This window comes from Leucopleurus acutus, assembly GCF_964270905.1.
Source record: "Leucopleurus acutus genome assembly, chromosome: 7".
Lineage (NCBI taxonomy): Eukaryota > Metazoa > Chordata > Mammalia > Artiodactyla > Delphinidae > Leucopleurus > Leucopleurus acutus.
In genome coordinates this window covers 86,106,570-86,134,475 of record NC_139150.1, presented here as the reverse complement: position 1 = coordinate 86,134,475, position 27,906 = coordinate 86,106,570, and the positions used below count along the sequence as shown (strand labels likewise).

At 51.5% G+C, this 27,906-nt stretch overlaps 2 protein-coding genes across 4 annotated transcripts in view; one reads left to right on the top strand and one right to left on the bottom strand.

The window, feature by feature from the left end:
- FANCC (FA complementation group C) overlaps positions 1 to 6,989 on the top strand; it is a 259,780-nt gene extending 252,791 nt beyond the window's left edge. For both annotated transcript variants that reach the window (XM_082843477.1, XM_082843478.1), the window contains 2 exons: positions 1,122 to 1,328; positions 6,603 to 6,989. In XM_082843477.1, coding sequence (XP_082699603.1) covers positions 1,122 to 1,328; positions 6,603 to 6,746 — 351 coding nt within the window. In that variant the 3' untranslated portion in view covers positions 6,747 to 6,989. The remainder of the gene's footprint in view (positions 1 to 1,121; positions 1,329 to 6,602) is intronic.
- A 12,007-nt stretch (positions 6,990 to 18,996) lies between these two features.
- Positions 18,997 to 27,906, bottom strand: part of LOC309964462 (aminopeptidase O-like) — a 154,340-nt gene continuing 145,430 nt past the window's right edge. For both annotated transcript variants that reach the window (XM_082843479.1, XM_082843480.1), the window contains 3 exons: positions 25,351 to 25,437; positions 23,336 to 23,480; positions 18,997 to 20,227 (listed from right to left, as the gene is read on the bottom strand). In XM_082843479.1, coding sequence (XP_082699605.1) covers positions 23,340 to 23,480; positions 25,351 to 25,437 — 228 coding nt within the window. In that variant the 3' untranslated portion in view covers positions 18,997 to 20,227; positions 23,336 to 23,339. The remainder of the gene's footprint in view (positions 20,228 to 23,335; positions 23,481 to 25,350; positions 25,438 to 27,906) is intronic.

The following is a 27,906-nucleotide window of genomic DNA, read 5'->3' as shown; positions in this document are numbered from 1 at the left end:
AAAATGGATATGGAGGCATTGCTTCCTAAGCCCTGACATCTTTGCAGACCTACCTAGACGCAGGACAGCCGTGGGCCCCCGTAGACGCTGTCAGACGAGAGGGCAGGCTGGTCCCGGGCAAGAGAAGAGGCGGTGAGGGACACCGCCCTCCTGCATGGAAGGGCCCTGGGGTGCAGTTTCTCACGGTCTTGCCTTGTGATTGGAGTCGCTCACTCAGCACTGCTAGTGTACTGGAGCTTATGACAGAGTTCATTGAATGAAGCCTTAACTTCCAGGGAAAAAAACGACTCACACAAAATCCATAAAATCGGTCATGGGAATTTTCAGAGTAGGCCTAAGTATTCTTCTGAAAATGAGGGAACATAGCTCTTCATGAGTTCCATGTGGCATTTTGGATCTACAGCTTTCAGTTTTTACGGTTTTCCAAGTCACAACTTGATGTACCATTCTTAGAGCAAACAGAAATCTCAGCATGAAATAAATACTCTTTATGCAAAAACAACCCACAGACCTATAACAGCCACTATTACTATGTGGATTCCACAGACTTGTGACCTCTGCTTGAGCTTTCAACATGTATGAACAGTGTCCCAGTGTCTAAACCAAACCAGTGTGGTACGTGTGTGTGTGTGTGTGTGTGTGTGTGTGCGTGTGCATGCACGCGCTTCCTCCCCGCCGAAGGTGGCGAAAAGGCCAACCCCCTTCTTAGGAGCACGTTGGCTCAGCGGAGGTCCGAGCACTGGGCTTTAATTGACCTGTGGCTGTGATCGTGAACAAGTCTTCAAGGAGCCTTTTGTTCTTTTTCCCACAATATAAAAATCTGACTACATTCTGCTGAGGACTTTTCCCCATTTCCTTTCATACAAAAAAAAGGTCGATTCCTGGCATGATGCCCTGGCTGCTTAGTGAGCAGGACGAAAGAAAGTCAAGAAATTTCCATTACGCGCATTTGGGTTTGTGTGGAGCAGTGTGTAAACTCTGACATGGTCCGCCCCACCTGCCCTCCCTCGGGCGCCAGTCCTCTCCCGTTTCTGGGGGTTGCTTCAAAGAACTGAGTCATCCTACAACCTGCGTGTCCCGACTCTTCCCTCATCTCTTCCCTTTGAAATTATACTTCCCAGGTGGAGGTGAAGGCCGTGCTCAGCTGCCTCACGAAGCTGCTCAGGAGTCCCACCCTCTCGGCCAGGGACCTGCAGGCGGCAGCTGGAGAGGGCGGGGAGGGAGCGTCCAGACCGCCTGCCTGTCAGCAGCTGATCAGGCGCCTCCTCCTGAACTTCCTGCTCTGGGCTCCCGGAGGCCACGCGATTGCCCGGGAAGTCATCACGCTCGTAAGTCTCCCCTTTTCTGGCATCCTGGTTCTCATCCTCATCCCAGGGAAAAGGTGGGTTATCACCCAAGGACCCAGCCTTTGAAGAGTGTGGGTACCAAGATGCTGTCCAAACGTGGCTGGACAGGCCGGGAGGGGACAGCTGGGCCAGACCCAGAGCCTGCCCTATGCGACACCTGCGTGGCACAGGAGAGGGAAGGGAGGCTCAGACAAGGGAGCGCACTTCTCCCAGGTCACACAGCTCACTGCCAGGGCCCACGGTGAAAGCTCACCTCCTATCTCCCCAGGCTGTCGTCTTTCAGTTACAGTCCATGACTCTTCCTCCTCGTGAAGAGAAACAAGCCTTCAGTGAGAATATGGTCACTGCAGTGGCTCAAAGAATTTCATGTGTTAATTTTTAAAAAAGGTTGCTAATTACAAAGAGCTCCTTCTGGAAGCCCAGCTGACCTGAGGGGTTCTTTACGGTCCAAGTCAAACGTGGCACCGCTTATGGCATGGGACTCAGCAATGATTGCTTGAATAATGACACTAAAAGCACAGGCAACAAAAGAAAACATACATTGGATTTCATCAAAATAAAAAGCTTTGCAAATCAAAGGACACTATCTAGAAGGTGAAAAGACAAATCTTGAAATGGGAGAAAAAATTTGAATTTATACTTGGAAATATTTGGAAATCACGTATCTGATAGGGGTTTAATGTTTAGTGTTTACACTATAAAAGGAATTTGTACAGCTCAACAACAGTAAAAAAACCCAGTTCAAAAACTGGCAGTGAATTTAGACATCTCTCCAAAGAAGATGTACAAATGGCCAGTAAGCATATAAATAAAATGTTCAACATCATTAGCTCTTAGGGAAATGCAATCAAAACCACAGTGAGGTACCGCTCCATACCCACTAGGACATACACTATAAACCAAGCCAAACAAAATGGAAAACAAGACAGAAAGTAGAATAGAGGTTATTAGGGGCTGGGGAGTGGTGCAGAGTTCCTGTTTGGGATAATGAAAAAGTTTTGGAAATGGATAGCAGTGGTGGTTGTACAGCATTGTGAATGTACTTGATGCCACTGAATTGTACATATAAAAATGATTAAAATAGCAGATTTTATGTTATGAGCTCATCTCAAAAAAAAAAACCAAAAAACCACAATGTGCTGGTTCTTGGAGTTAGGTTTTTTTCTGTTTTTGTTTTTACTTTTTATTGTCATATAAGGTATATACAGAAAGGTATAGCTTGATGAATTTTTGCAAACCAAAAACACCCATGCAGCCAGCAACCAAATCAAGACAGGAATGTTCCCAGTACCCAGAGACCCCCTCCCGCTCCCCTCCAGGGCAGGCTCTGTTGAATGTGAATGTGAAGAAAGTCCCAGTGACCAGTGGGACTGCCAAGAACCCCAGTAACCAGTGCCCACAAGGTTCTCCTTGCTCCTAGGAGAACAACGTGTGTGGGGTGGGCAGACCACGCGGCCAGCCTGTCAGTCCGCCCTCCCGGGCTCAGACAGAAGACCTCCCAGAGCCTGGGTGTGGCCGAGAGCAGAGGAGGACTTGCTTGTCACCTGCTGGGTGCCATCTCCTCAGGGCCCGCCCCAGCACAATGATCTATCGTGTGCTTTTATAAAGTGCACATCTCACCTCCAAATCCATTTGAGGTGGGGAACTACACAGGTGAGAGTTAAATAATGTCCTCATATCTGTAGAACTTGGTATCAACCAACTTTTTCTCTGGCCAAGTGTAAATTATAATAGTCACTTTTCGGCCACTACCTCAGCCAGGTGATCAAGGTCAGCATCAGCAGGGATAAGTCACGTTGATATGAAGCGATGAACATGCACTTTACTTCTGTGGCCTTCCTACCCCAAACTGACAAAAACCCCAGTTGAAGGACATTTGACAAAAATACCTGACCAGTCCTCCTTAAGACTGTCAAGGTCATCAAAAACAGGAAAGTCTGAGAAACTGTCACAGCCAAGAAGAGCCTAAGGAGGGATGATGACTAAATGTAATGTGGTGTCTTGGATGGAATCCTGGAACAGAAGAAGGACATTAGGGAAAAACTGAGGAAAAGTCTGACCTAAAGATAAGGTTAATAAAACATATTAACATCGGTTCATTAATTCTGACAAATGTACTATACTAATGTAAGATGTTAACAGGAAAACTGAGTGTAGGGGATATGGGATTTCTCAGTATTTTCTTTTGGGTCAAACTATAAATCTAAAACTGTTCTAAAATTGAAAGTTATTTTAAAAGTCAAAGGCAGACACTTCTGAATCATGCAGGTGCTGGTGGCATTTTTGTTGCCTGACCTCTGACTTCCTGCCCAGGCCCTGGACACCTGTGGGAGGGGCCTCAGCCCGTGGAGCCTGCTCAGACCCGGCCGCCCCTCCTCCCTGAGCCTGCACCCTTCTGCTCCTCTAGTGTCCTGTCACCCTGGGAGTGGAGAGCAGGCCAAGGAGATCACGGCCGGCCCAGCACGTAGGGTGTAAGAGAATGTAACCCAGAGACAGCTCCTCAGAGACACGCAGGTCTCTGCTTCTGTACTGCAGTCACATTTCCCTCCATTCTGGGGAGACAGTCCGGGTTCACAATGGACTGCCCTCAGGTCTCACCCGCAGACTGGCTGCTGGGGCTCAGGAGCTGGTCGTGTCACCAAGCTCAGGGTTGCCGCCGATGCTGGAGCCCCGTCGCCACAGAACAGCTCACCTGCAGCCACGCATCAGCACTGCTGGTCTACCTGAGCCTGGGGCAACCCGGCGCCTTCATTCACGTTCAGAAGTCAGCTCAGCTGCAAAAAAAAGATTAACTAAAGGATGAAGCTCGGTGTTTTCTCTTCCCGCACCGGCTCCTTAGGAGGTGGGTGCTGGCCTCCCGGGCACCTTGGAGCCCGTCACAGCTGAGAGCGCCTCCTGGGCGCTGTCCTTGCAGATGTTCAGTAACTGTTTCAACTAACAAACATACCGGCCTTCCTAACTCGAAGCTTTCCTGCAGTGGCCACACGATCGGTTGAAGGCAGCCCGGCAAGAGCAGCTACAGCAGGACAGGTGGAAGGGGTCCACCCAGTGCCAGCCCCTCGTGGGCTCCTTGGTGCCTCCCTCTGTGGGCAGCCTGGGAAGAGCCCTGGGCCGGGTCTGCTTGGCCAGGAGCAGGTGGACGGCCTTTCTCTTTGAGGGGCTTTGGCATCACCACCCTCAGGACCCTGGCCTGGCTTTGATGTGAACTCAGAGAGGTGGGAGCAGGGCCAGCTTCTGGGCCCAGGTCCTGGTCTTGGCCCTCTTGTCTTGCCCTCAGCTCTGGAGAGCCGTGCTCGCTATAGGCTGTGCGTCTGAGCCCTGTCTCTTTGCGGCCTTCGATCCTCCTCTGAGCTGCCCCTTGTGCCATTGGCTCACCTTCCTCCTTCCTCCTCTCCTGGCCTCACACCCCAACCTTGGCCACAGCACGCTCCCCCACTTCCTCAGGCTCCCGCACGGGCCCCAGGGCTCAGCTTCTGAGTCTCCACTGAATCCCTTCATCGGAACCCCCGCCCTTCCCACCCCTTGTTCTGCTTCTCTGCCCTGTTCCTGCTTTACCAGCTCCGCTCTCTCCTCCTTGAGCCTCGATGAGGAGGATGAGGCGCTAGCAGCCTGGCTGGTGCCCGGATTCCTGCTGCCCCTCGTCCTGCCCTGAGTTCACGTTTCTCTCTCCCTCTCCTTCCGTCTTCTGTTGCTGGGCCATAGCAGTAACAGCCAAAAGTTAGCCAGAATCTGAAATATAGAGTTCAGTTCTATAATTGTTGAGCTCAAGATGAATTTGACCTCCACAAGGATGCCCTCAGCTGAGCCCTGCAGGACGCGGCTTCCCCTCCCTCAGTGGCAGTGAGGCGGGGTTTGTATGTGACCGGAGACAAAGTGGAACATGGGCGTCGAGGTGGCTTGTAAGAGGGCCAGCGATGGCACCGCTGCCCCGCGTCCGGCTCCGAGGAGCCCCCACGGTCCCTGGGCACTGGCGCGGGAGGCAGTCTTCCCCCACTCGGGCCTGAGGTACTAAATTAACTCCTCTAAGGCGTCCCAGGGAAGCTCATGTTGTTTCATCCGTAGTCATCTACAGCATCTGTGACTTCTGAGGAAAACCAAGAGAGGATTCTGTAGACACCAAGAGCCACGGTGAACCCCACCCAGGCTGGCAGCCTGCCCCCCGACCCCAGCAGAGCCCTCTCAGCTTGGGCCACTGCCAGTAGCTGGCCGGGGAGCACCAGTGCTGTCCAGGGGGCCCAGGGCTTCCCCCGCTGCCACTCACTCAGTATCCGTGCTGCAGTGAGAGTCTGCCTTGACTCATGGCCAGGGGTGGCCTGGGATTAAAGGCTGTCCTGGGCCCTAGGAGAGTCCCGGGTGGACCAGGGCGGCTGGTCACCCTACCAGAAGGGCCCAGTGTGGACACAGAGGAGGAGCTGACCTTGGGCTACTCAGGCTACTTAAATACTTGATTCACACATGAAAAACGAACATGTGGTGCTCACTTTGGCAGCACATAGACTAAAATTGGAAGGACACAGAGACGATTCGCATGGCCCCTGTGCAAGGATGACATGCAAATTCCTGAAGCGTTCCATATTTAAAAGAAAAAAGAAATGAATATGTGGACTGCTCTCAAAAACAGAGGTTCTCAATATGCTTGTGTCTAAAAAAAAAATCACAGTAAATTCTCCACGCAGATAAATCGTTAGATTCTTATCCTCCCTTTATGGGTACCAACAGCTAAGGCTGTATTTAGCAGGACTGACAGTTCCTGTGTTTCCTGCTTCCCTTAAGAATCAAGCGTTAAAACCTTGGGTGCCTGTTAACAAACACGTGGGCCCGCCGCTAGCCCGAGAGCGCCATTTCTAAAGCCGTTTGTGTAAGAGCAGGTGGCGCTCTCTCTTCAGCATCTTCCAGTTCTCATGGTAGTGCGAGCCTTTTGCAGGAAGTCAAGCCACAGCATGCTCATTGGCCTCTGCTCCCCACGGCAAATAACCCCAGAGCTTGCGATGGGTGTTCCAAGAAACAGCATTTGTCTGTAGCCGTTGTGGGTCTGAGAGGGCCAGCATTAGGAAATGGCTCTGCTCACTAGATGGCCCACCTCTGAGAACACATTCGCTTTGCTAATCGCCTTGAAGACAAAACAAGAGCCCTTTGGAGCTGACAGGAATGCAGGTGCTTTTGGGGGACAGGATGGTTACAGTTGGTCCACTGGACGAAGAGATGAATCTGTCTGGAAAGTGTTTTAATTTGCCTTCTCTTCTGTCCTCATTGCAGATGGCTCAGACTGATGCAATAATGCACGAGATTATTGGCTTTCTGGACCAGACCTTGTACAGATGGGACCATCTTTGTGTGGAAGCCCCTAGGTCGAGAAAACTGGCCAGAGAGCTCCTCGCAGAGCTGCGTGGGCAAGCCTAGCCCAGGCAAATTAACCAGGGAGGCTACGCGATGAAATGGTGGGGCCGCTTCTTATGGCCTGTTTGTCGCATGCATTCCCTCCTTGAGTTGCAAGAATGAGCCATAAACGTCTTGGCAAGATCTGGCAGTACGTATTTTACAAAATGAGAAGTCAGGTGCTTTAGCCTGAATTCAGTGAGATTTACTCACTAATGACGGGGTTATGCTTCAGCATTCCCTGTGCCTGTTCAGCCCGGATGTCGATTAGAGAATCACTCAAGAAAAGGCTTGGATGGGAGGACAGATGTTAATTTCCTTCCCCGCCCCCCCCCACCCCCCCCCCCCCGCCATCAAACCAAGATGCACAACTATTATTTGGATGTTTCAAACTCTTTGGACCAAGAAATTGGTCATGAACCACTGATCAATTTAGAAGGTAACTTAGCTGTTTTCCACAGATCTCTTTTCTAAGAAGTCCTGTAATTGTTACTGGTATTTCGTCTTATCCACCGGGATACTCTCTTGCTCCCCTAAGACGTTCTTCATCCGGGATAGTCAGGATCCCTCAAGTTTCCCTCCCGTGCCCCCTGAGCAGAGCCCACCCAAGCCCAGTAGCAAGTAGTGGTGACGGGGTAGCAACACTGCTTAGCAATGAAATAAAGCCAGCTTTGGGGCTTTTTGCTTTATACTGGCTAAGCACTGGCTGTTACCAAAAGAGCTCATATCACCTCAAAGGTGGCTGACGGGAGGGTACAGGATGTGTTCTAGAAACACTGGATGAGATTATGTGTCAGTTCTCTATTCACTAAAATGGGAACTGGAAACTTCTAATAAAGAATTGGGGGCTTCCCTGGTGGCACAGTGGTTAAGAATCCGCCTGCCGGGCTTCCCTGGTGGCACAGTGGTTGAGAGTCCGCCTGCCGATGCAGGGGACATGGGTTCGTGCCCCGGTCCGGGAAGATCCCACATGCCGCGGAGCGGCTGGGCCCGTGAGCCATGGCCACTGAGCCTGCGCCTCCGGAGCCTGTGCTCCACAACGGGAGAGGCCACAGCAGTGAGAGGCCCGCGTACCGCAAAAAAAAAAAAAAAAAAGAATCTGCCTGCCAATGCAGGGGACACGGGTTCGAGACCTGGTCCAGGAAGATCCCACATGCTGCAGAGCAGCTAAGTGGGTGCGCCACAACTACTAAGCCTGCGCTCTAGAGCCCGCGAGCCACAACTACTGAGCCCACACACCTAGAGCCCATGCTCCGCAACGAGAAGCCCGCGCACTGCAACGAAGGGTAGCCCCCGCTTACCCCAACTAGAGAAAGCCTGCGTGCAGCAAAGAAGACCCAACGCAGCCAAAAATAAATAAAATGAGTAAATTTATTTAAAAAAGAAGAATTGGCAACGCCAACATTAATATTTATTTCACATTAGTTGAAGATATTTTTTTCCTTTCAGGTTTATTCTTTTGCTCTTTTGTGTATGATCTGTTTGTCGAGTGAGTCCAGACTTTTCTCACTTGGATTTCTGCATCAGTCATCTCTGAATTTCCCTCATTCTTGGCTCCTGTTTGCGGTATAAGTAGAGTTTTGATGTATTAGAGGTTGAGCTTTTAGGGGAGTTACTTGTTTTGGTATACGGATCCACCTGAAGATCTGGAAAATTCCAAGACCTTCTGACCTGAGCCTTTCTTTAGAGAAATGTTACAGTATGAAAGGTATATTGTTAAAATACTTTTATCACTAGTGCCATCATCATATGCTTCCCTTGGTGTTGAGGGCGCCTCTCCTATGTTGGCTTTTGCCAGGGAAGCTGTGACCAACCTCTGTGGACATGAAGAAAAGGGCTTAGTGTGGTGGCAGTGAGTAACCCCTAAACCAAGCGGCCACTGGGAACCAGACCTCCCTGTGGGGAGTGCGCTTCCACGTGGACATCCATTCACACTGTATTTCACAGCAAACAATAAAAACAAGACCGTTATCCCAGATTGTTTAAGCTGCATTTCTGGAAAATCCCTTCCTGTCCTGACCTTACCTCAGTCTGTTTGTAGTATTTCCCAATTCCTTTACAAAGCCTCTAACGTTCTCCTAAGCCTTGGACTTGGGTCAAAGAGGACAGAGCCCAAAACTATAGGGAGAAAAGGCATTAATGACCACCCATTAATACAGAGGTTATGTTATTCATCAGGACTTCATGATGTTTGCAGAATTTGTTAGCTTTTTCAGATTTGTAATTTGTTTTATAGTTTGTCATTCTAAATAAAAAGTCACATGGCACTAATTTTGTATTCGTTAAGTATTATCTTTCTCAGAGAAAGCTTCCCTCTACTCCCCAGTCATGGAAGCTTCAGGTCTCACGAAACCCAGATAGGTCTGCCCCTGGAAAAGACCAATTGTGGTTTATCTCTAGGCCTGGGAATCTTGCCACCAGATGTCTGAAAACTGCCAAGGAGAGTGACTGCAGGGCCGGCAGTCAGCAGGAGCTGCTAAAACCAAATGAAGTGCGTCATACATAAATACCCTTTTTTCCCTTTAAGCCAGACTTAAATACTACCACTGAGTGTAAGCTGAATTGATCTACACATTGCTTCCCCCCATTTCTCAAGCGGGAATGCATCTGACAAAGCACAGCCCACCCTCTTGCTCGTTCTGCTGTTTCAGACTCATGGCCCTGGCGCTCCAGCCTCCCCGGGCTCCCCTGGGTGTCAGGAAGGAGGGACTCGGCCCGCGGCTCCACTCGTCCTTGAAGCACGCGTCCCGTGGCTCCCACAGGACACTGGCCGCTCCCGGTTTTACTGCAAGCAGCCTGCGTGGGTTTTCTGGACGATCACTCTGCTTCCTGACACCGGGCGCTGAGGGCCTCTTATCTTGTCCAGGAGGCATCTGAGACAGCAGAGGGCACCTGGGGACAAGCCCCTGTCCGGGCGTTCCTGGGCTCCGGCTTCTTCATTCGGCCCCGTTCTTGCTGGGACAAGGGTACTAGACAAAAATGGGAGCTCTTCCAGAGGCCAGCAGAAAGCTACACTTTCCATCGAAGTGGAGGAGTCAAGGACAGGGACTGGAAGGGATACCTGGAGAGGATGCGGACCTGGGCAGTGGGCAGAAATGCGAGGAAAATCTAAACTGAGCCTGTCCCTGTGTTACCCAAAGGGGCCTGGTGTCTGCACAGTGAGAACAAACGTGAGGAATGTTCTTCCTTATTCGACAAGGAATCCAAATGGTGCTCTCCAAGGAGGACGCGAATGAACTTGACTGTGTTGCTGTCCTTGCCTTCCTCTTCCTCTGCCAGCCCATCACCACGTCACCCACAGCCAGCACTGCTGGTGATGGCATCCTTCCTCTGCCTGACACTGGGTGTGACATGGATTTCGTCAAACAATCCTAAGTTATTAATCATCACCAAACCATCTCACTCTTAAAGAACCAAAATTAAGGCAAAATAAAGGTGTCTTAAAGCCTTCTTGTAAAATTCAAGTCCACAGTTTGTTTATAGCATGGGTCCAACTCATCTCTCTCATATATAGACTGACAGTAATAAAGGAAGTTGATAATGTAGGACCTTCCCTTTTTCCCCAGTACTGACATAACTGTGATATAGCTTATTGTACTTGGTGTTTTGGGTAGGAAACTTGCATGCTTGGATACTGAAAGCTTCACACTTCGTAGCTTTTCTGTAGAAGTAGAAAGTCTCATAAATCAATGTTGAAAATCTCGACTTCTGGTGTTTCTCACGATATGATGAATCCATGTGAATCAGTCAGGATTCTTGGTTGCAAGCAACAGAAACAGACACGATGTTGAAAGCAAAAGGGAAGCCATCCAAAGGGTATTTAAAAGCCCACAGAATTGTCAGGCAGACGAGGCTTAGCTCTAGCCAGCCAGCAGCAGTGCCCAAAACCCAGCTTCAGAGTGGCCTGGTGAGGAAATTTCTGCTGCTGCTGTCACTGAATTCTGCAACCTTTGTAGCTCGTCCTGCAAGGTCTGCAACCTTCAGTGGCGAGACAGGCCCCTGCACCCTGCTCTTTGAAGGGCTGGCCACAGTCCCGGCTGCTGCATCTGACTAGAGAAGCCCAGGTCCCCCACCCGCACTTAGGCTGTAAGGGGAGCTGGGAAAGCAAGTGTGGAGCTGGTTTCGCTTCTGTGATGGTACTGGACACCGCCAACTGCATCTCCCACAGACAGGAAGGGGCCAGAGCCTGGGCGGCGGAAGAGAATTAAAAACGTCCACAACACTACATATTGTCTACTCTTCCCGAGCACTGCAGAAGGATGAGTGCCATGCAGCAGCCCGATACTCTACTCAGTAAGAAAAGGAAGACGAGGGCCCTTAGCAGAAAGCCAGCGTGCAGGCATTTGCGGCTAGGCTTCTCCAGTGTGGCGCTACTACCCTGGGGACCGGGTAAGTCTCTGTGGCGGCGGCTTGGTCCCACCCTCTCTGAGCTAGGTGCCAGCCTAGGAGCGACGATCGAAACTTTGTCCAGACATTGCCAAGTTGAGAACCACTGCTGTCTAACTGGTGGTTCTTTCCTTCTGGAAAGATATCCTGGATAGAAACAGTAACTGTCTTAGGGATATAAATTAGACTTAATAGAATCCTAATAGGAGAACTAGGTGATCTGACTCCAAAATTCATATGGAAAAATAAACGTGCAAGAACAGCCAGGAAAATCCTGAAAGTGAAGTGTGATGGAGTATAATGAAGAGTACGCACAAATTCTAAAGCTCGACTCATTACGACGAGGGCCCTCCTTGGGGCTCCAGCCAACCATTCTCAGGCCTCCTGCACCAGCCTGGGCAGTACCTGACCCACTGGGTCTCCATCCTCCCTGACAGCTTCCTCTGGCTGGTGGAACATTCCAGGGCTTCCCCTCAGCCTGAGGGGGCTGGGCCCTGCTCAACCCCTGACCTCGGCCTGGCGGGTGCGCCCGGGCCACCACCATGTGTACCCTCACTCTGCTGGGCTTTCCACGAGCCACCTCTGTGCAGAGGGGCCGCACCCTCCCCGGACCGCAGACCTGAATACCTACGGCCCAGTGGCTGTTTCCACTGGGAGGTCAGGTGACCATGTCAAACTAACAGGTCCAAAGCTGATGCCACCAACCCCCTGACCCCAAACCACAGTCTTCCCAAGTCAGTCGATGGCCGTCCCGTCTTTCCAGGGACTCAGGCCCAATTCTGTAGTTATTTTTCACTCCTCTCTCACCCCCACGTCTGAGTCACTAGGACGTCGCTGGATCGGACCGTTCCTTGCCCTCCTCGCAGACACCAGCATCTGCCTGCTCTCCCCGCCGCCGCCCTGGCCCCTCTGCAGCATCTCTGCGATCCCTTGCTGGTTCCATCATGCCACACCCCTGATCGGAGCACGACAAAAACTCCCGTCTTCATTCAGTAAAACTCAACACTCTTAAAATGGCTTTCAAGGCCCTACACAGTATGGGCCCCCTTTTACTTTCTGACTTCACCACCTAATAGTCTCTGTGACCCCTTCACACACCCACCTGTTCCAGCCACGGGGGGCCCAGGGCCTTTGCATGCGCTGTCCTGCACACACACCTTCCCCAGACATGCATAGCCATCCCTCACCTGCTCACGTCACCACCTCCACATGGCCTGACGCCCCCGTCTCCAGTGGCACCCCGCTCTCCACCCCTCAGCTTTCGTCCCTAACACATAACACCTTCTAGACCCCACGTAGTCTACTTATATACTTGACCGTCCCCAATACAAGTGCCTGGAACAGTTCCAGGCATACAACAGGTGCCCAATATTTGTTGAATTAGTCCATACAGGGATTTAATATATGGTACAGGCATTTCCATCAACAGGGAAAGATGGTGCTGAGAAATCACGCTGGAGCTCTACTTCTTAGATAACAATAAACACACACAAAAATGCCTAGCCCTCTTTCTCTACCACCAAAGTATCTGGAGGTTTCCTCTCTGGGGCTGTGGGTTTTCTCCAGAGAAAACTAGCAGTTCTGCTTGGAAAAAGAGGAGGGATGAGGGTGGTTGGAAGGCTGCTGCCACTCTGAGAAGACAGTCTATTACTCAGATAAGTACAAAATTAGTTTATAAAATCAAGACTTTCCTACTCCCAAAATGTAGAAAGAATGTTCTTGTATTTCATTAAGAATTTCTTGCTCGCCTGTGGTTGGCAGACTTTCACATTAAACCCTGATTTCAGCCCCTGGCCTCCCCCTCCCCACTGCCTGGGGTCTGCAAGTTCAAAGCCTTTGGGTCACTGCTTCCAAGAAGACTTCTTAGTCCTTTGAGGGGAGGAGAGGGTCCTTCTCCACGGGAGCGGGGAAAGGGGCCTGAGGCAGAATCCAAGAATCCTGTTTTCAGCCCTCAGGCCAGAAAGGGAACCCTTTCTATGCAAGATGCAAACCCAGACCCCACAGCAAGCGTGGACAGAACTGTCCATCGACAGGTGAGTGGATAAGCAAAATGTGGCATATCCACACGATGGAATATTAGTCACCCTTAAAAAAGAATGAAGTTCTGACACACGCTACAGCGGGCATGAACCTTGAGGATATTCTGCTACGTGAAATAAGTCAGACAAAAAGACACCATTGTATGATTTCGCTCGTATGAGGTACCTAGAACCATCAAATTTGGAGAGACAGAAAATAGGACGGTGGACATTTCTACCTTTTGGCTATTGTGAATAATACTGCTATGAACATCGGTGGACCAATACGTCTTTGAGTCTCTGCTTTCAGTTATTTTGGGGATACATCTGGAAGTAGAATTGCTGGATCATATGGTAATTCTGTTACCGTACAGGTGCCATGGGCTGCAGGAGAGAATTCCATTCTCTTCCAGGTTATTGTTTAACAGGTGAGTGTCTCACTTTGGGGTGATAAAAAAGTTCTGGAGATGGACGGATGGTGGTGATGGCCGCACAACAATGTGAATGTACCTAGTGCCCCTGAACTGTACACTTGAAAATGGTTAAAATGGTATATTTTATGTATGTGTTACCACGGTAGAGCATTGAATAAAAAATTTTTAAACTATATATCCTTTTATCTAGTAACAAAAAGCCAGTTCTTCAGAGCTGCCTTCCCCCACTTCAGGTTGCATGGGCCCACCATGAGCATGTCTAGAAATTATCCCACAGACACACTGGTGCCCGGGCATATGCGAAATGCCCAGGGCTTTATCGCAGTGCAGCGTCACATCGCTGCCCACTGGAAACCACTCACAGGTTCATCAGTAGAGGGCTGGTTGAATAAAGTAAACCAGCCATCAAAGGGTAACACATACCTTTATAGCTGATGCCAGGCCCTGTTATCAGAGTTTTGCATAAATTAATTCATTTAATTCTCACAACCACCTAACGAAGTTGTCCATGGTTTATAGATGAGGAAACCAAAGCCCAGAGAGGTTACACACAGGTGACAGCTAGCAGGGCTGGGATCTGAACAAAAGGACCTAAGGAGACTGTGACCACTGCCTCTTGAGCTGTGTCATGTCCAGACAATGGAGCCGCTGAAAGAACGGTGTACACCCTGCCGCGCGTGTGCGTAAGCCGGGCACGCGCGTGTGCTGCGGCACCGCCTCAGTCTCTGCCGCCACGCTCCTCACGGCGGTGGCCTTGGAGGAGGGGCAGGACGAGGTGGGGCAGCGCGCGCTTTCTGTTGATACACTGTTTATATCTGTGATGTGTGCAAAAAGAATTTATAATCATCCGTGTGTGAAGGAAGATTTGTATTTGTCTGTTCCCAGAGAGACTCATTGTTAAATGACGCTGCAGAGAAAAGGAGGCCTCCATCCCCACCTGTAACTCAGAAAGGAGACCCCTGCACTGGCGCCCCTGCTCTGCCACCAGCACGGTGGCACCTTTACAGCCAATTTATAGGACTTATGTTCTAGTATTGGACAGAGTTTTCTAGAAAAAGAAGAGGTACCCCGACCTAGAGGGAGGGTGGCCTGAGGACCGGGGCTTTGGTCCCCCCAGTTGGGGCAGTCTGTGGGCCATGACCCAACTCCCCTGATGTCAATCTGTCCATCTGCCCAGCTTCTGCCATCACTAATAGTCACTCTCTCGCTCTACAAAACGCCTTCTCCGCCCCCAGCTGCGCTGAAGCCACAATGTCTGCAGTTCTCTCTCCCTCAACGTTATCATTTAATCTATTAAAGCAGATGAAAGCATAAAGCTACAATTCCTTTCCCTTACGTCTTTTCTTTACAACCCAACGTAAGGGCACCATTGTACCTGTACTGTCTCATCGCAAACTCTAAAACTGGCTCCTATCTAACTGCTGATGTGCCCCATAATTCACATTGTCTTGAGCCTCCCTCCCTAGACGTAACTGCTGTCAAAGTCCTGGGAGACTTAAACCTTGCAGTCAGAACGTGAAAACCGGAGGCATCACTCCTGCCTTTCTAATCTTACCAAGAACGTCCTCACCAGTCTTAGGACACACGTTTCTGCTTCCAAGGCCTGTCCTGCCAGACCTCATGTGACAAGGACAGCCTATTAGAGCGGAAATGAACTTTCCGAACTTGGGACTCCAGGCAGTGTAGTTAGGGCCCAAACGGCAGGCAGTTTCAGCACCTCCTCCACCCCACAGGTAAGAACACCTTCTGGGCCAGGTTTTCAGTGGCGGAACCATCCCCAAAGGCCGGAGCTGCAGGAAATTACAGGCAGAAAGAGCACGAAGAAGGCTTAAGAAAACGGAAACCGCAACGTGTGCCCAGTCCCCTCTGCTTCCCAGACAAAGCCACAGAGGAGCTGTTTGGGAAGCAGGCGCAAGGCTCCCCGGCGGGGCAGAGCTCTGCGCCCCAAGGTGGGCATCCTGCGAGGGAGCCCCAGCCGGCCCCCCTCAGCCACCCGGGCGGCGGTGAGCAGCCAGAAAAGGCTGGGGGCCTAGGCGGGTGACACAGGAGGCCGCGGACAGGTCTCTGGAGCAGTTCATCCCATTTCGGTCCTTGGGGCTGAGAAGCCAAATCCCTGAACTCGTTTCATCTCAAACGACACTTGGCAGGGCCGATTGGTTTTATGGGAGCTGTGTCTGGACCAGGGAAAACGTGTGGTCAGAGAGGCCTTTATCTGCATTTCTGCACTCACTCGCATTCCCAGACACGCACATGCAGACCAGCGCGGGGTTCTGGTACCATCACCAGCCCCCTTTCTCAGGCCCAGCCCCCAAGAGCGGGCTCCTCTGGCTGGCCTTCCCACCAGGGCCGGGTCTGCCTCTGCTCTGATGCTCCGATGCCAGGGTGCCCGGATGCCCACCCACCATCCAGGCAGGAGGCTCTCTCAGCAGACTGTGCTAGTCCTGGGAACCACTGGGAACTGGGAACGTTTGTAGTTTTATGGTAACTTCCTTCCGCCCCCAGGCTTGGCTGACAGCCTCCTCCCTCTTTTTTTCTCACACCCTCTCTAGTCATCAGACTGGAACAGAAATACCTCATTAGCCAATCAATCTCCCAGACAGCACCAAAGGATGGGAAAAGATCTATAAAACCTTGCCCGTGAATGGCCCCAACCAGGGAGGGCGAGGGGGACAGTGGCCTGGGGGGTTAAGAGCTCTCCTCACTGAGCTTGGCCTCTGGGCACCGCCCTGGGAGGTCCAGGCAGCCCTTTAAACGCCCAGGTCCCCTGGGTTTTAGACCCCCAGTGCTCCAGCCCTCCTTGGACTGAGGCAGCTCCGGGAGGTCTGGGCCTGGGCTCACCACTGTCCTGGCACCTTGTATAGAGTCTTTGCCGTGGCTGGGCCCTGCACAGAGGGCTCCCCACCCTCTCTCTGCACCCTGAGGTGGTCCAGTCCAAGGTGCCCTGGGGAAGGGATGCTGTAAAGAATCATCTAGCAAAGCCCTGTCACCTGCTGGCACTTGTAACCTGGTGGCCAAGTGCCGGGGGAGCATCTCCCTCGCTGACTTCTCAGGAATGGGGCGTGGCCGGCCTGCCGCCCCAGGGAGGCCACAGGCTTGGGACACCCGGAGTTCTGTTTGGCAGGAGATGGTGGGACACTGTGCTTACTTGCAGGGCAGGTCGGCCGTGCAGAAGTTCTGGGCAGATTCCTTCTCCCACGCCTCACCCTCCCATCCAGCCGGCTCCATCCATAGAATGAGGAGGTGGCTGGCCAAGAGCATCACGCTCTAGAACAACCAGCCCTTGATGAGTCACTCAGCTTTTGCTTTCCAGCTGCCTTTGGTGAGGCCGGCTGTGGCCGAGGCAACCCTTTGCGAGCAGACTGCCCTGCACGGCAGCCTAGCCGCCTCCACGGCACTGCTTGGGGCTCTGCTGAGTGTCCGTGCGGTCAGGCCAGTTGCAGGAAACCCAGAATGCACTGGAAGTACCTGCCTGAAACCTTTTAGAGGTCTTCATTTGAAAGCGATGGGTTAACGTTAGGGATGAGGTCTGCTATTTCTGGTTGCTGCCACTGGGGCACTGGGTTCTGCCTAACACGACATCTCTGTACCTCGTTTGGGATAGAGACTGTAATTTCGATGTTTTGACGTGAAATTCCGATAAAGCTAAGTGCCTGAAACCCTTTAATCCTAAAATAGAGGCCAAGAGAGAGACCTGAACCCCTTCTCTTGACTTCTTTCCCATCTCCTCCCCGACCTCGGGTCCCGACAGCCAGACACGTGGGGACGGGTAGGGGAGCATCTCCATTTGTGGAGTCCTTTGTTCTCCGGGGAGAGGACAGTCGCTTGGCAATTAACCCCTTAACTCGCTCAGGGAACAAGCTCTCCTCTTCTCACCCAGGTTTCACAAGCCCGCGAACCAGGCCGAGTTACCCCACCAACAGCTCTGGACCGACCATGGCGCTGAAAGAGCAAGCCGTCCTCTCCCACGACTGGCCCCTGCCGGCCAGGAATGCCGCCGGCGGTCCGGAGCCCGACGGACGCAACGGCAGAAGGGGCACGGGCTGGGGCTTCCTCACTTCCACCAGACCAGGGCACCGACGGGAGCTCACGCTGGGCGCCTCCTGTGCTCTGGTCCCCCCTCCGGATGGAGGCATCACCTGGTTCGTGACCAGACTGGCTCCTGTCGGCTCATCTCTACTCGGCCTGGAGGGCAGAGCTCATGCCGTCCCGTCCGCTCACCCTGGGAACGTGACAGGGGGAACACTGAGGCTGGAAAGGTATACTTCCTGGGGCAGCAAAGATCAGAAGTTGTGCCCCTGAGAAAGTGAGTGCCAGACTTCCCCGCGGGGACATAACTGTTCCAGATTCAAGTTGATGTGCTCCCTGGGCCCCAGCCAGGCCCCCTCACAGCAAACTGGGTGAGGAGCGCAGGTGTCTCAAGTCTCTTCTGGCTGAAGGACAAGGCCAGGAATCCCCGAGGAGTTTATTACCGAAGAGACGGTCTACACCCTGAAAGGGACTCGGGGGAGGAGAATCCCGAGCCAGGTGGACACACTGAAATCCCGCCTGTCGCTTAGTATATGACCTTGGGGACAGCACTGTGCAGGCCTGACCCACAGGGGGAACTTGGGGAGGGCAGGCTCCCGCACCCTTGCCTCTCCCGAGACAGCCAGCCTCTGTCCCCGGGGCTCCTGGCCCCTCGGCAAACACTCTCCCCTGCACTGAGGCATCCCTCAGGAGGTGCCCGCGTCGTGCTGATAAAGCAGCCTAAGTTCCATGACGTGCCCTGGGGAACCTGCCCATCACCCACATGAAACTTTTTTCAAAACAAATGAATCGTGTAAGAATGCAGAGTGCTAGCTTTACACACCTGTCTTCTGACTGACTGGTGGCCACTCTGGAACCCGGCAGCGCCTGCCAGGCCCCGGCCTCAGGCTCCTCCACAGCACGCCCTCCGCAGCCGTAGCGGGAGGTACGGAGGGCCAGCTCGGAGAACCTGCCCCAGGAGTCCCGGAGCCTGAACGGAGCAGGTGCGGGGTGAAGCTGGAGGGAGGCCGCGCGCCCCTCCCTCACCACAGGCACAGCCCCTCCCGCAAGAGCGCCAGCCTACAGGCGGGAAGGCAAGCTACCCACAGCCCCGGCGAGGCGGCGCTCGGGTCCCGACGGCCCCGCCAGGACCGGCCGCCTGCGGGCCGGACCCGAGCTCGGAGCCAGCGCGGGACCCCCGGCCACAGGGCCAGGGGACCAGCCGTCTTAGCGCGAAGCCACTCATGCGGACACTCGCCTTGGCCTCAGCAGTTTCTAAAGATGACAAAGCGTGGCTTTAACTTTTCGGAAGAACAAGACCAAAGCCAACCACCAGGCTGGTTGGCCACCCGCAGCCCCTGTGGCGCACAGAGCAGCAGGCTGTGCCCGGGCTTCCTGCTCCGCCGCACAAAGGACCAGACTCACGCCGACCACAGGGCGAAAGAGTCATTTATTCGAAGTCTTCACAGAGAACAGCGTCCTGACATTTCTTCATATTTAAAAACCGAATTTTTATTCTTCCACCAACATGGTGAACAAAGCACATACAACCATAGGCAGAGCACACGTAACGGCAAAGAACCAACCCGTAGGAACCCTTCCGGAGTGACGGTCACTGTTAAGTAACTCTGAAGGTCAGAAGCTCCTAACGAAGGTCTGTGTGGAGCCGCACGTCCCCCCACCGGCGGGTCCGCGGCCCCGCGAGCGCAGCCCCTGCAGGCGGGTCAGTTCCCTCCCGCTCCGCTCAGCCTCACGCCATCATGTGACTGCACCAACCACTGTGGCTTCTGGAGCGTTTTAAAGCCATCCTTCCCTTTGGACAGTCCTCAGAAGCTTATTTTTATTTTTTTTTTAACTTCCAACATTTGTGGGAAAAGAGGCAACATCACCACAGACCCCACGGTGCCCGATGGTACCTCCATCAGGAGCAGGGGCCCCACTGTCCTCCCAGGAACAGGAGCACCACCTTGAAAACTACAGAGAAAACCAGTAAGGTGAGAGAAGAATGACACCAGAAGGAGGAGACTACCCTCTTCTTCCACGTTTTTTCTTTTTTCCTTTTCAAAAACAGTATTAAATTAGGAAGCAAACAGGAAGAAAAAAAAAAAAAAACGAATCCATTACATTTTATTATTAATACATCTTCGAGTGTTATCCTGTACTTCTACCAAAAGGTACTAAAATTTTGGAAAATCTAAATACAGGACCTATCAATCAAAGTAATCCCGCAGAGGTGGTCCCAGTACGCAGAAACCCTGACCTTCTGGAAGCACAGAAACAAACATCCACATGCTGAGGGACGGATGGAGGAGGTTCAGCAGGGCTTCCGACGGGCCTCAGGTACCTTCCATCTTTGTGTGAAAAGTGCATTGAACTCACAGGGGGGACTCAATTCAGATTCAGGAGCTTGAGGTGGCACAGCCAGGGTGGGCACAGAGGCATCACACAGCCCTGTGGAGACCGTTTACAAGGATGTGCCTTTGACACGGGCTCCACCGTGAGGGCCACGGCCTCTGGGAAGGTCGCCCCAGTGTGCACACTGCTGCCGGCTGATGGCTTTAGCAGCCCCATAATCCTTCCTTTGATGTCCAGGGTCAATGTGATCCTGGTCCCACCAGGGCTACGAGTAGATGCATGAAAAAGAATCTCGCTGTGATCTTTCCTGCAAAGGAAACAGCAATAAAATTTACTGCCCAGTCACAACGGAGGAATTCTTGTAAACGAGTACCTTTGTGTGTGCCTTTGCTCTCGGCTCTGGAGAGAGGGCCGTGAGCGGAGGACAGGAGGAGGCCAGGGCACATCTCACAGCCCCGAGAGGGGCTTTACAGCTGCACCATGTGCCACTCGCTTTGCTCACACAGGGCTGTGAAAGCCGGCGGCTATAACTTGGGCTCCGTTCACAGGACAGATACTAGAAAGGCAGCCTGTTTCAGCCCCGCACTCACTCCGACTGCTTTCGGGCCGTCCTACACCGTGACAGAGGTATGCACTGCCTGCGTGGCAGGCGTGGCGCCAATGGGTGGAAGTTCGTTCCTGCCATGTCAGCAGAGCTCTAGCAACACCCACACACAGGGCACATACGCAGGGGCCTCCGCCGCCGGTCGGCTCTGCTGCGGACGCTCGGGCCTGTCTTCGTGCGGCTGCAGCCCCGGCTCCCGAGCCTCCGGGCACTCACAGACAGGAAGGCTTTGCTCTAGGGCTCGACTCCTGTTCCTGCTGAACTGAGCCAGTGTGTAAAATGAGAACTGATATCAGCTCAGTAGGCACCGGAGGGCGGGTCCAATTGACAGCCCGGAGAAGCAGTGCCTCAGCTGGGAGCTCGCTCGGCCTCGTCCCGCGGGCGGCTGCAGGAGACACAGAAACCTGGACTGCAAATACAAGAGAGAGTTCACCGTGCTCGGAAATCACAACAGGGAGTCTCCTTTGAAAGTACCCAGCTCTACTCACACGCCATCGACTGCTGACGTGGGCTTACTCGACTTTCGTGGTTCACTGGGTTTTAGATTTTTAAAAGAATAATTTTGCAGCTTTCAATACATTTGAACTTTCAGACACCGATGTCTAATTAGCGGATTTATATTTCCGTGGACTTTTGGTATGTTCCTTGCATTCGTAACAAGACAAAGTGCATCCTCGGTGGGGCCAGGCAGGCTCTCGTCCTCCAGAATCATGCTCGGTCCCCGAGCTGACCGCTCAGCAGCGGCCTCTGCCCCGGCAGGTCCAACTTAACTGTCCCCATCTCACCTTCTCTTCAGGTGCAGAACTTAGCCACTGTGAACAAAGCGGAAACCAGTCACTGTTCACCAATCAGCTAAGCTCTGCACCTCGTCAGAGAGGTCGTCGGCTGGGCATAATGAAAGGGCTGGAGAGCATCTTCCAAGGCTGTTGGCTTCTTCTGTTTCCAGAGAGGAGCTATGAGATGTATCTGTTCCCCGAACTGCAGAGAGAGAGTAACTACGGCTTCTGGAGGAGCAGTCAGGGTCGTGGTTGCGTGGTAATCCCTGGCAATGTGATTTTAATCTTAAGTCACAAATCAGCATGCCAGGAACCCAAGCAGCCAGAGCACTTGGGGGCAGCGCCGCAGGGCTGCCCACACCGCACGCACCAGCTTCCTCGGGCACCAGGTGACGGCACCACCTCCAGGCCTGCTACACTACCAAATGGGTTTTACTTCTGTTCACTATTCATTTACTGGGCGTCCTAGGGGTACAATTTTTTAAAATCAAAGGACTCACAGATGACCATACACATGCCAGTGCAGCTTTGGAAGATGAAATGAAAAATGCACTGACCAGCTGTTCTGGGGTAGCAGGGGGAAAGGGTGTGCACATGACCCTGTGTTCATCCAGAAGGGCAGGGACAGAGGGGCGGTGAGAAAAGAGCAGGCTTGTGACCGGGACTACTCCTTTGCCTGCTTGGGGCAAAAACATCACAATGAAGAACTGCCAAAGCTGTGTAGCCCGCGGTGGTTTCTCCACAATTTGGAACCCAGGGAACAACATCAAAGGCACAGTCTGCACCACTGTAGTTTCACACACTTCAAGAAACACAAACTCTCCGTGAAATTAAAAATCTGAAGAGGAATACGATTTATACTGATTACTATATGAGGCTGGCAACACCTGACTGTGTAACTGTTCTGTGTTTTAAACTGGCCCGTCGTTGAACAGGCTCTGAAGCTGCCACAGGGGAGCTCTGGGGAAGCCTGCACATAGCTGCTCTGCTACGAGATACACAATCGTGGCAATTATTCCCACTACTTCCTCTCCTGGCCAACATGGCTCCTTGACTCTTCTGGAAGAACAGAACCGGACTTTAGAAAACCTTTCTCTCTTTAGTATTAGAGTTCTTTCAGATAAATAAGACAGTTAAACATATTAGACAGAAATGGTTTTTTATAAGAGCAAAACATTAGAAGCAAACTAAATATCCCACAATAGGTTAAGAATATCAACATAAAATCTTAAATATCTATTAAAATTATAGAGAAGCTATATGACATGAAAAATGCTTGAAATTTGATGCTGCTTTAAAAAAACACAAAATTAGACATACCCTATAATATCATGTAAAACCTTAAAGCAAACCAGAGAGTCAGAGAAATGACGTTAGACCAAAAAAAAACACTTATAATCCCACAGTTCTACTTACAAAACTTTATGTACCATTGCTAAATCACTTTTAGAATGCAGAAATCCACAGTTAAAAACTGCTAAAACGTGAACGTAACAGGTCAGTGCCAAGCACATTTAAGAGAGGAAGCAGTTTAAATATTTAGGACTCCCACTCGAGGTAACCTGCCCGCCTGCCAGCAGACACGCAATGTGGAGAAATTCAGGACACCGGGGAGGAAGGACCTGCCAGCCTCGCCCACCAGGCGGGAACAGCCCGAGGGACCGCGAGTTCTCATACGGCTGCTCACAGCTCAAGGTGTGGGGAACCCACCACACACCCCCGCGTCAGCCTTCCCCTTGAAGATGCGGCTCACGGTTACACGAGGCTCTCCAGCGCACCTTCTGACCAGCTCAGGACGTTCTCCTGCGAATTCCCTCCCCACAAAAAACAAAACCGGAAGTGGCCAAAACGGCGCCGAGGAAGAATGTTCCGCCGGGGTGGGCGGCACGGGCCTTCCAGTGGCCGCTCGGCCAGACGAGGTGCCCCCGCACCCTAAGGGAAGCTGCCCTCAGCTCACCACCCGGCTTACTGGCTTACTCAGCTCCTAAGAGGAATCTCAGAGCCGAGCAACGAGAAAGGAAAGAGAGAGAATCACCTCTTTAATGTAACATCTCGGCCACCACCTCCGCTGAGGATCTGTCCATCTGCTCCTTGCTCAGCTCGAAGCACCTGCGGGCGAGACGCTGCTGCCGGGCATCCTCACTCACCATCAGCTCCCCGTAGAGGTAGATGCCCATGGCCTGTGGAAGGCACAGAGGCCAGAGAGCTGAAGAAAAGGCAATCATGTGTCCCCATGCGCTCGAGTGCACAGTCTGTGCTTGTTCCGCACGGACTTGCTGGTCTGGAAGTTACAAAGACTCTAGAAAAGACAGACGGCTGAATAGCTGCACTTCAGGAACCTGCAGTTTTCAATCCCCTTCTCTTTCTTGTTCTTCTCGCTGCAACCCCCAAGGAATTCTTGGCTATCAGTTCCGTCAACAGACCCTGGTGGTTGAACTGACGACACTGCGAGCATTTCTCTAGTGATGGCTGACGAGGACAGGGAGGTTCCCATGGTGACTGACCCCCGTGGAAACCCCCGCAGCTGAAAGGAGCACCCGAGGCGCCGTGTGTATGTCACACAGACACAGGCCATCTTCCTAGGAAAGTGTGTGCCTAGCACAGCTGGGGAACGAAGACCACCCCGTCACATGGCGCCATGGGTGGGGAGAGCCATCGGGCCGCCCTGGAAGATGCCTGCTGCTCCAGCCCAGCCTGCCAGCTCCCTTCAACGGGCCCCACGACCGCGGCAAACACTGGCTCTTCTGTTTCGAGAACAATGACTCACATCTGCATTTTTCCTACAGTTTTAAAAACAGCCAGTTATGTTCTGGAAAACCAAAAGATCCACTTGGTTCCGCCTTCTCTCTTGTTCTAAGCTTAGTTATGCTACAGATTACGTTCTCCTGGAGCAAATTAAAAGAAGGATCTCAAATACAGCGCAAAAATGAAAACTCGGTGGTTAGGGGTTCAAAAATTCTTTCCTGAAAAAGCCGATGGTAATCCTTATTTGGCAAAGATCATGGTTCCAAATATACTGCAGTTAATTTTGGTTTTCAGAACAGGCCTTAAGTTGCTCTTACATTTTGTCCTTATACTCCCCTCTCTGTTTCCAAACACCTCGCGCTTCACTGTGCAAATGTGACATTTCTTCTGGTACAAAGTCGTGTATTTTTCTTTGCGGGAATAACGAGCCCTCACTTGCTGGCTGCCCCCTGTACTCAGGCCCTCTCAAAAGTCCCTTTGTTGCCCCTACCCCAGCTCTCCAGCCCAACCGAAACATGGCTCCATTCTGTCAGCCCACAGCGCCCGGCAGAACGCTCACTCAGAGGCACGCACTGGTCACGCCAACAGGAACGAGCTGCAGCCAACTTCCCGCAGCCGACGGAAGCCACGGCACATGCACCACCATGGACAGCCACGCCGGGGGACACGGTGTGGCGGGGTGCTGACCCCCATAGGCTGCGGCCCAGCAGAGGCGGCAAGGAAAACGTCTTCCAACGGGTTCGTGCACGCACGTGCTTCCTGTGGGCTCCTTGCAAGGTGATCGCTTTCCCTGGTGAACAGTGAGGAAAGTTCTCACGGGAAGGAATCTCAGCACAGGGTTCCACTTGGTGTGGCACGTGCAGATACAGACCAGACTGTCCCAGCCAGCTGGGGCTCTCCCAGTCTAATCTTCATACATACTTTAAGTGAGGGCCACTGAAGGCACAGGTACACACCATGGCATCACTAAGCCACAACCTTGACCTAATGAGTCGGAGGTTCAAAGATGAGGAAAGCTCACGAGGTCTGCCCATGCTTCATTTGGTAACGGCAGTGGGCCACAGTTACGTCAAACCAAGGGAGCTTCTAAGGGACATGATTCAATGGGATACAAAGACAGAGGAAAAAACTCAGCTCAAAAGTTTGGTAGGTAAGCACCTAACAACTCTTTAAAATCCTTGAAAAATGTTTAAATATTTGTTATTTAAATAGAGATGTCGACAACTTGGGTGCCTGTGTTACGTCTACTGCATAGTCAGGGAACAGCATGTGAAGAATCCCCATCTGCTGAAAATTGAAACTTACCTGATCCTCCTGAAGGAACCTCTCCACGTTTCTGTACGCTTCTGTGTATTTGTGCTTAACAACAAGTTCACACCATCGATGGCGAACCTTAAGAAAGGAGAAGATCCAGTAAGCAAAAAACTGGTAGGTTTCCTTGGCCTAACAAGTTTAATGATGGAGAGCCTTTCCTGTTAGAAAAAGTTAGTCTCTGAAGTATATTAACGTTGTTGACGCTTTTAAATTTCATTTTAATTTCATCTCTTTTACAAAGGAAGGAACCATGAGGTTCCTTCATGAGGAGGGCTGCCAGTCAACTTTAGGGGAAGACGATGCATGTTTCACTTAGGTATTTTGATGTTTTTAAAGACAATTTTGCAAGATAATAGATAAATGCAAAACGTTAACTGGGAAATTAAACACACATCCCCAGGCAGCCAGGCTGGTGCTCTGCCCTGCAGGATGCTGTCAACGAAGGTTTCCTTTATAAACCACAACTACTTAATTTCCTGCAGTAACCGATTTGGTTCAGTGCTGGTGATTGCAACAATAAACACAGTAAAAGGAGGAAGACACTGCTCTCCACATTCCTGAGAGGCAAAGCGCACCCTCTGAGGAGCTCAGGGTGCCTGCCGGAGGGGAAGGAAGGGGAGCAGCCCACCCTGACGCAGGCAGATCCTGCCACATGCCCACGAGTGTGTGCTGCAGGTCTGCACGACCTACTGAAAACAGACAAGCTAAATGTGGGTGCCCTTTAGCAAAGATACGTGACACAAGGTTTACAAGCAGGAATTTGCCAGGAAACCCTCCCCCAAACCCTACAGACAACAGGGGAGCTGGATCCCAGCACTGGCTGCGTCTGCGGTTAAGAGGCAGTCTCGCACCACCCCCCATCTCTAGGCACTTCAGACACATTCTTTACGTGGAGATGCTACCTACATTTGGTTTAAGAATTCAGTCCTGGGCCGTCTTCTACTGCATTAAAGCCCTCGCAATTAAATCCGGTCAGCAGTCCACCATTTTATATTCCATTATTGGTTCAACACTAGCCATACATGGAAGTGATTATGTGCATTTAAAAAATAAAAAGGCCTCCTTCCATCACTCTTTGTTTTTACTGCCTTTGAAAGAGGGAGACCCTTTATAGTAATCCATTTGTGGCAATAGTAGAATGTAAGCAATTTCAACATTCTGGCTGGGGCCCCTGTAAATTATACCATTACCCACTGATGGCCGGATCGCTTCTTTAATCCACCATAAATGGATTTACACACAAACGATTAGGAATGAAGTAAAGAAAAAATCTTTTGGAAAGAATCCTTCCCCTAAGCTACAGTGCACTCTGAGACATGAGGGGGTTCTGGTGGTGGGCCCTTTGCTTACAGGCAGCCAGGCCCTTTGAACTTCTAAGAAAAGGATGCCAACACACTTTTTACATTCATGAAGGAATTTCAGAGGCACATGGAAATGAGCTAATAGCCTTGGATCATCACAGCAAAAGGGAAGCAGGTTGGGCTGGACAGGTCTTGGAAATCTTTCTACCTTCAACAAAATGTTCTCTTTCCTATATAGCCAATAGAAATTAACACCATAAAAGGGAAAGGGTAGCCCTTAAAGTATCTGGAGCAGAAGAACAATTGAACAGAGCTCAGATACTGCACCACCCAGAGAAGAAGCTACCAGAACAACCAAATCCCCGCTCTCATGCTTTGGTTTGAGTACCAAAGGCTGAGCACTGGACAGAACCCAAATGGGGCCCTTGGATGCCTCCATTCCTCGTTTCTGTCCCAACTCACAGAAACCACCAGTCCCATCCACGCACCAGTGGATGTGCTGTGTCTTTTTGTTTGCGAGCTCTGTGAAAGGAGACGGCCCCGGCAAGTCAGTGTGGCCCGGTGGGATGTCCGCCATGCGGCCTGAGAGTCAGGGGACTGGGGCCACCTGCTCTCACTTCTCACCACTGCACAGGGGGACAGCTGTACCAGCTTTTAGGAGAGACAAGTATAAGAGAACTCTTGTCAGCCTGACAGTGATCTAACGACTTAGATTTTGCAACCTGATCACACCAAGCCTTTGACAAGGACCGTTGTTTATCACTCCAAAACTTGGGGACACTGTATTTTTTTAGACCCGATTTTGAGAATGGAGGTATTACTGGCCTCCCATTGTTTTTCTCCCTGTGCTCTCCTTCATCTTATTTACACATACAGAAATAACAAAGCATAAATTGGGGTCTGTTTCCTAGGAGGATAAGGTCCACAGAGGGGCAAAAGGCAGGGTCGGTCCCACTACAACGACTGGAAGAAGATCCAGGAGCTGAGCTGAGTGAAAGAGGCTCTTTCACAACCAATATGAAGTCAGCATTTCCACTTCTCTTACTGTTAAAAATAGTTAGTTGTCACAATTAATAAGATCTAGTCTTCTGACCCCTGAAGGCTAACATGGCATCCAGGAAATACAGACCAACCCCTCTCTCCACCCCACAAAGAGCAGAAAAAACAACAAGCCCTTTCATTAAAAAAGAATTAAACATAATTCAAATGTTCAATGACAGGATGTTTAAAAGACATCACAGAGACG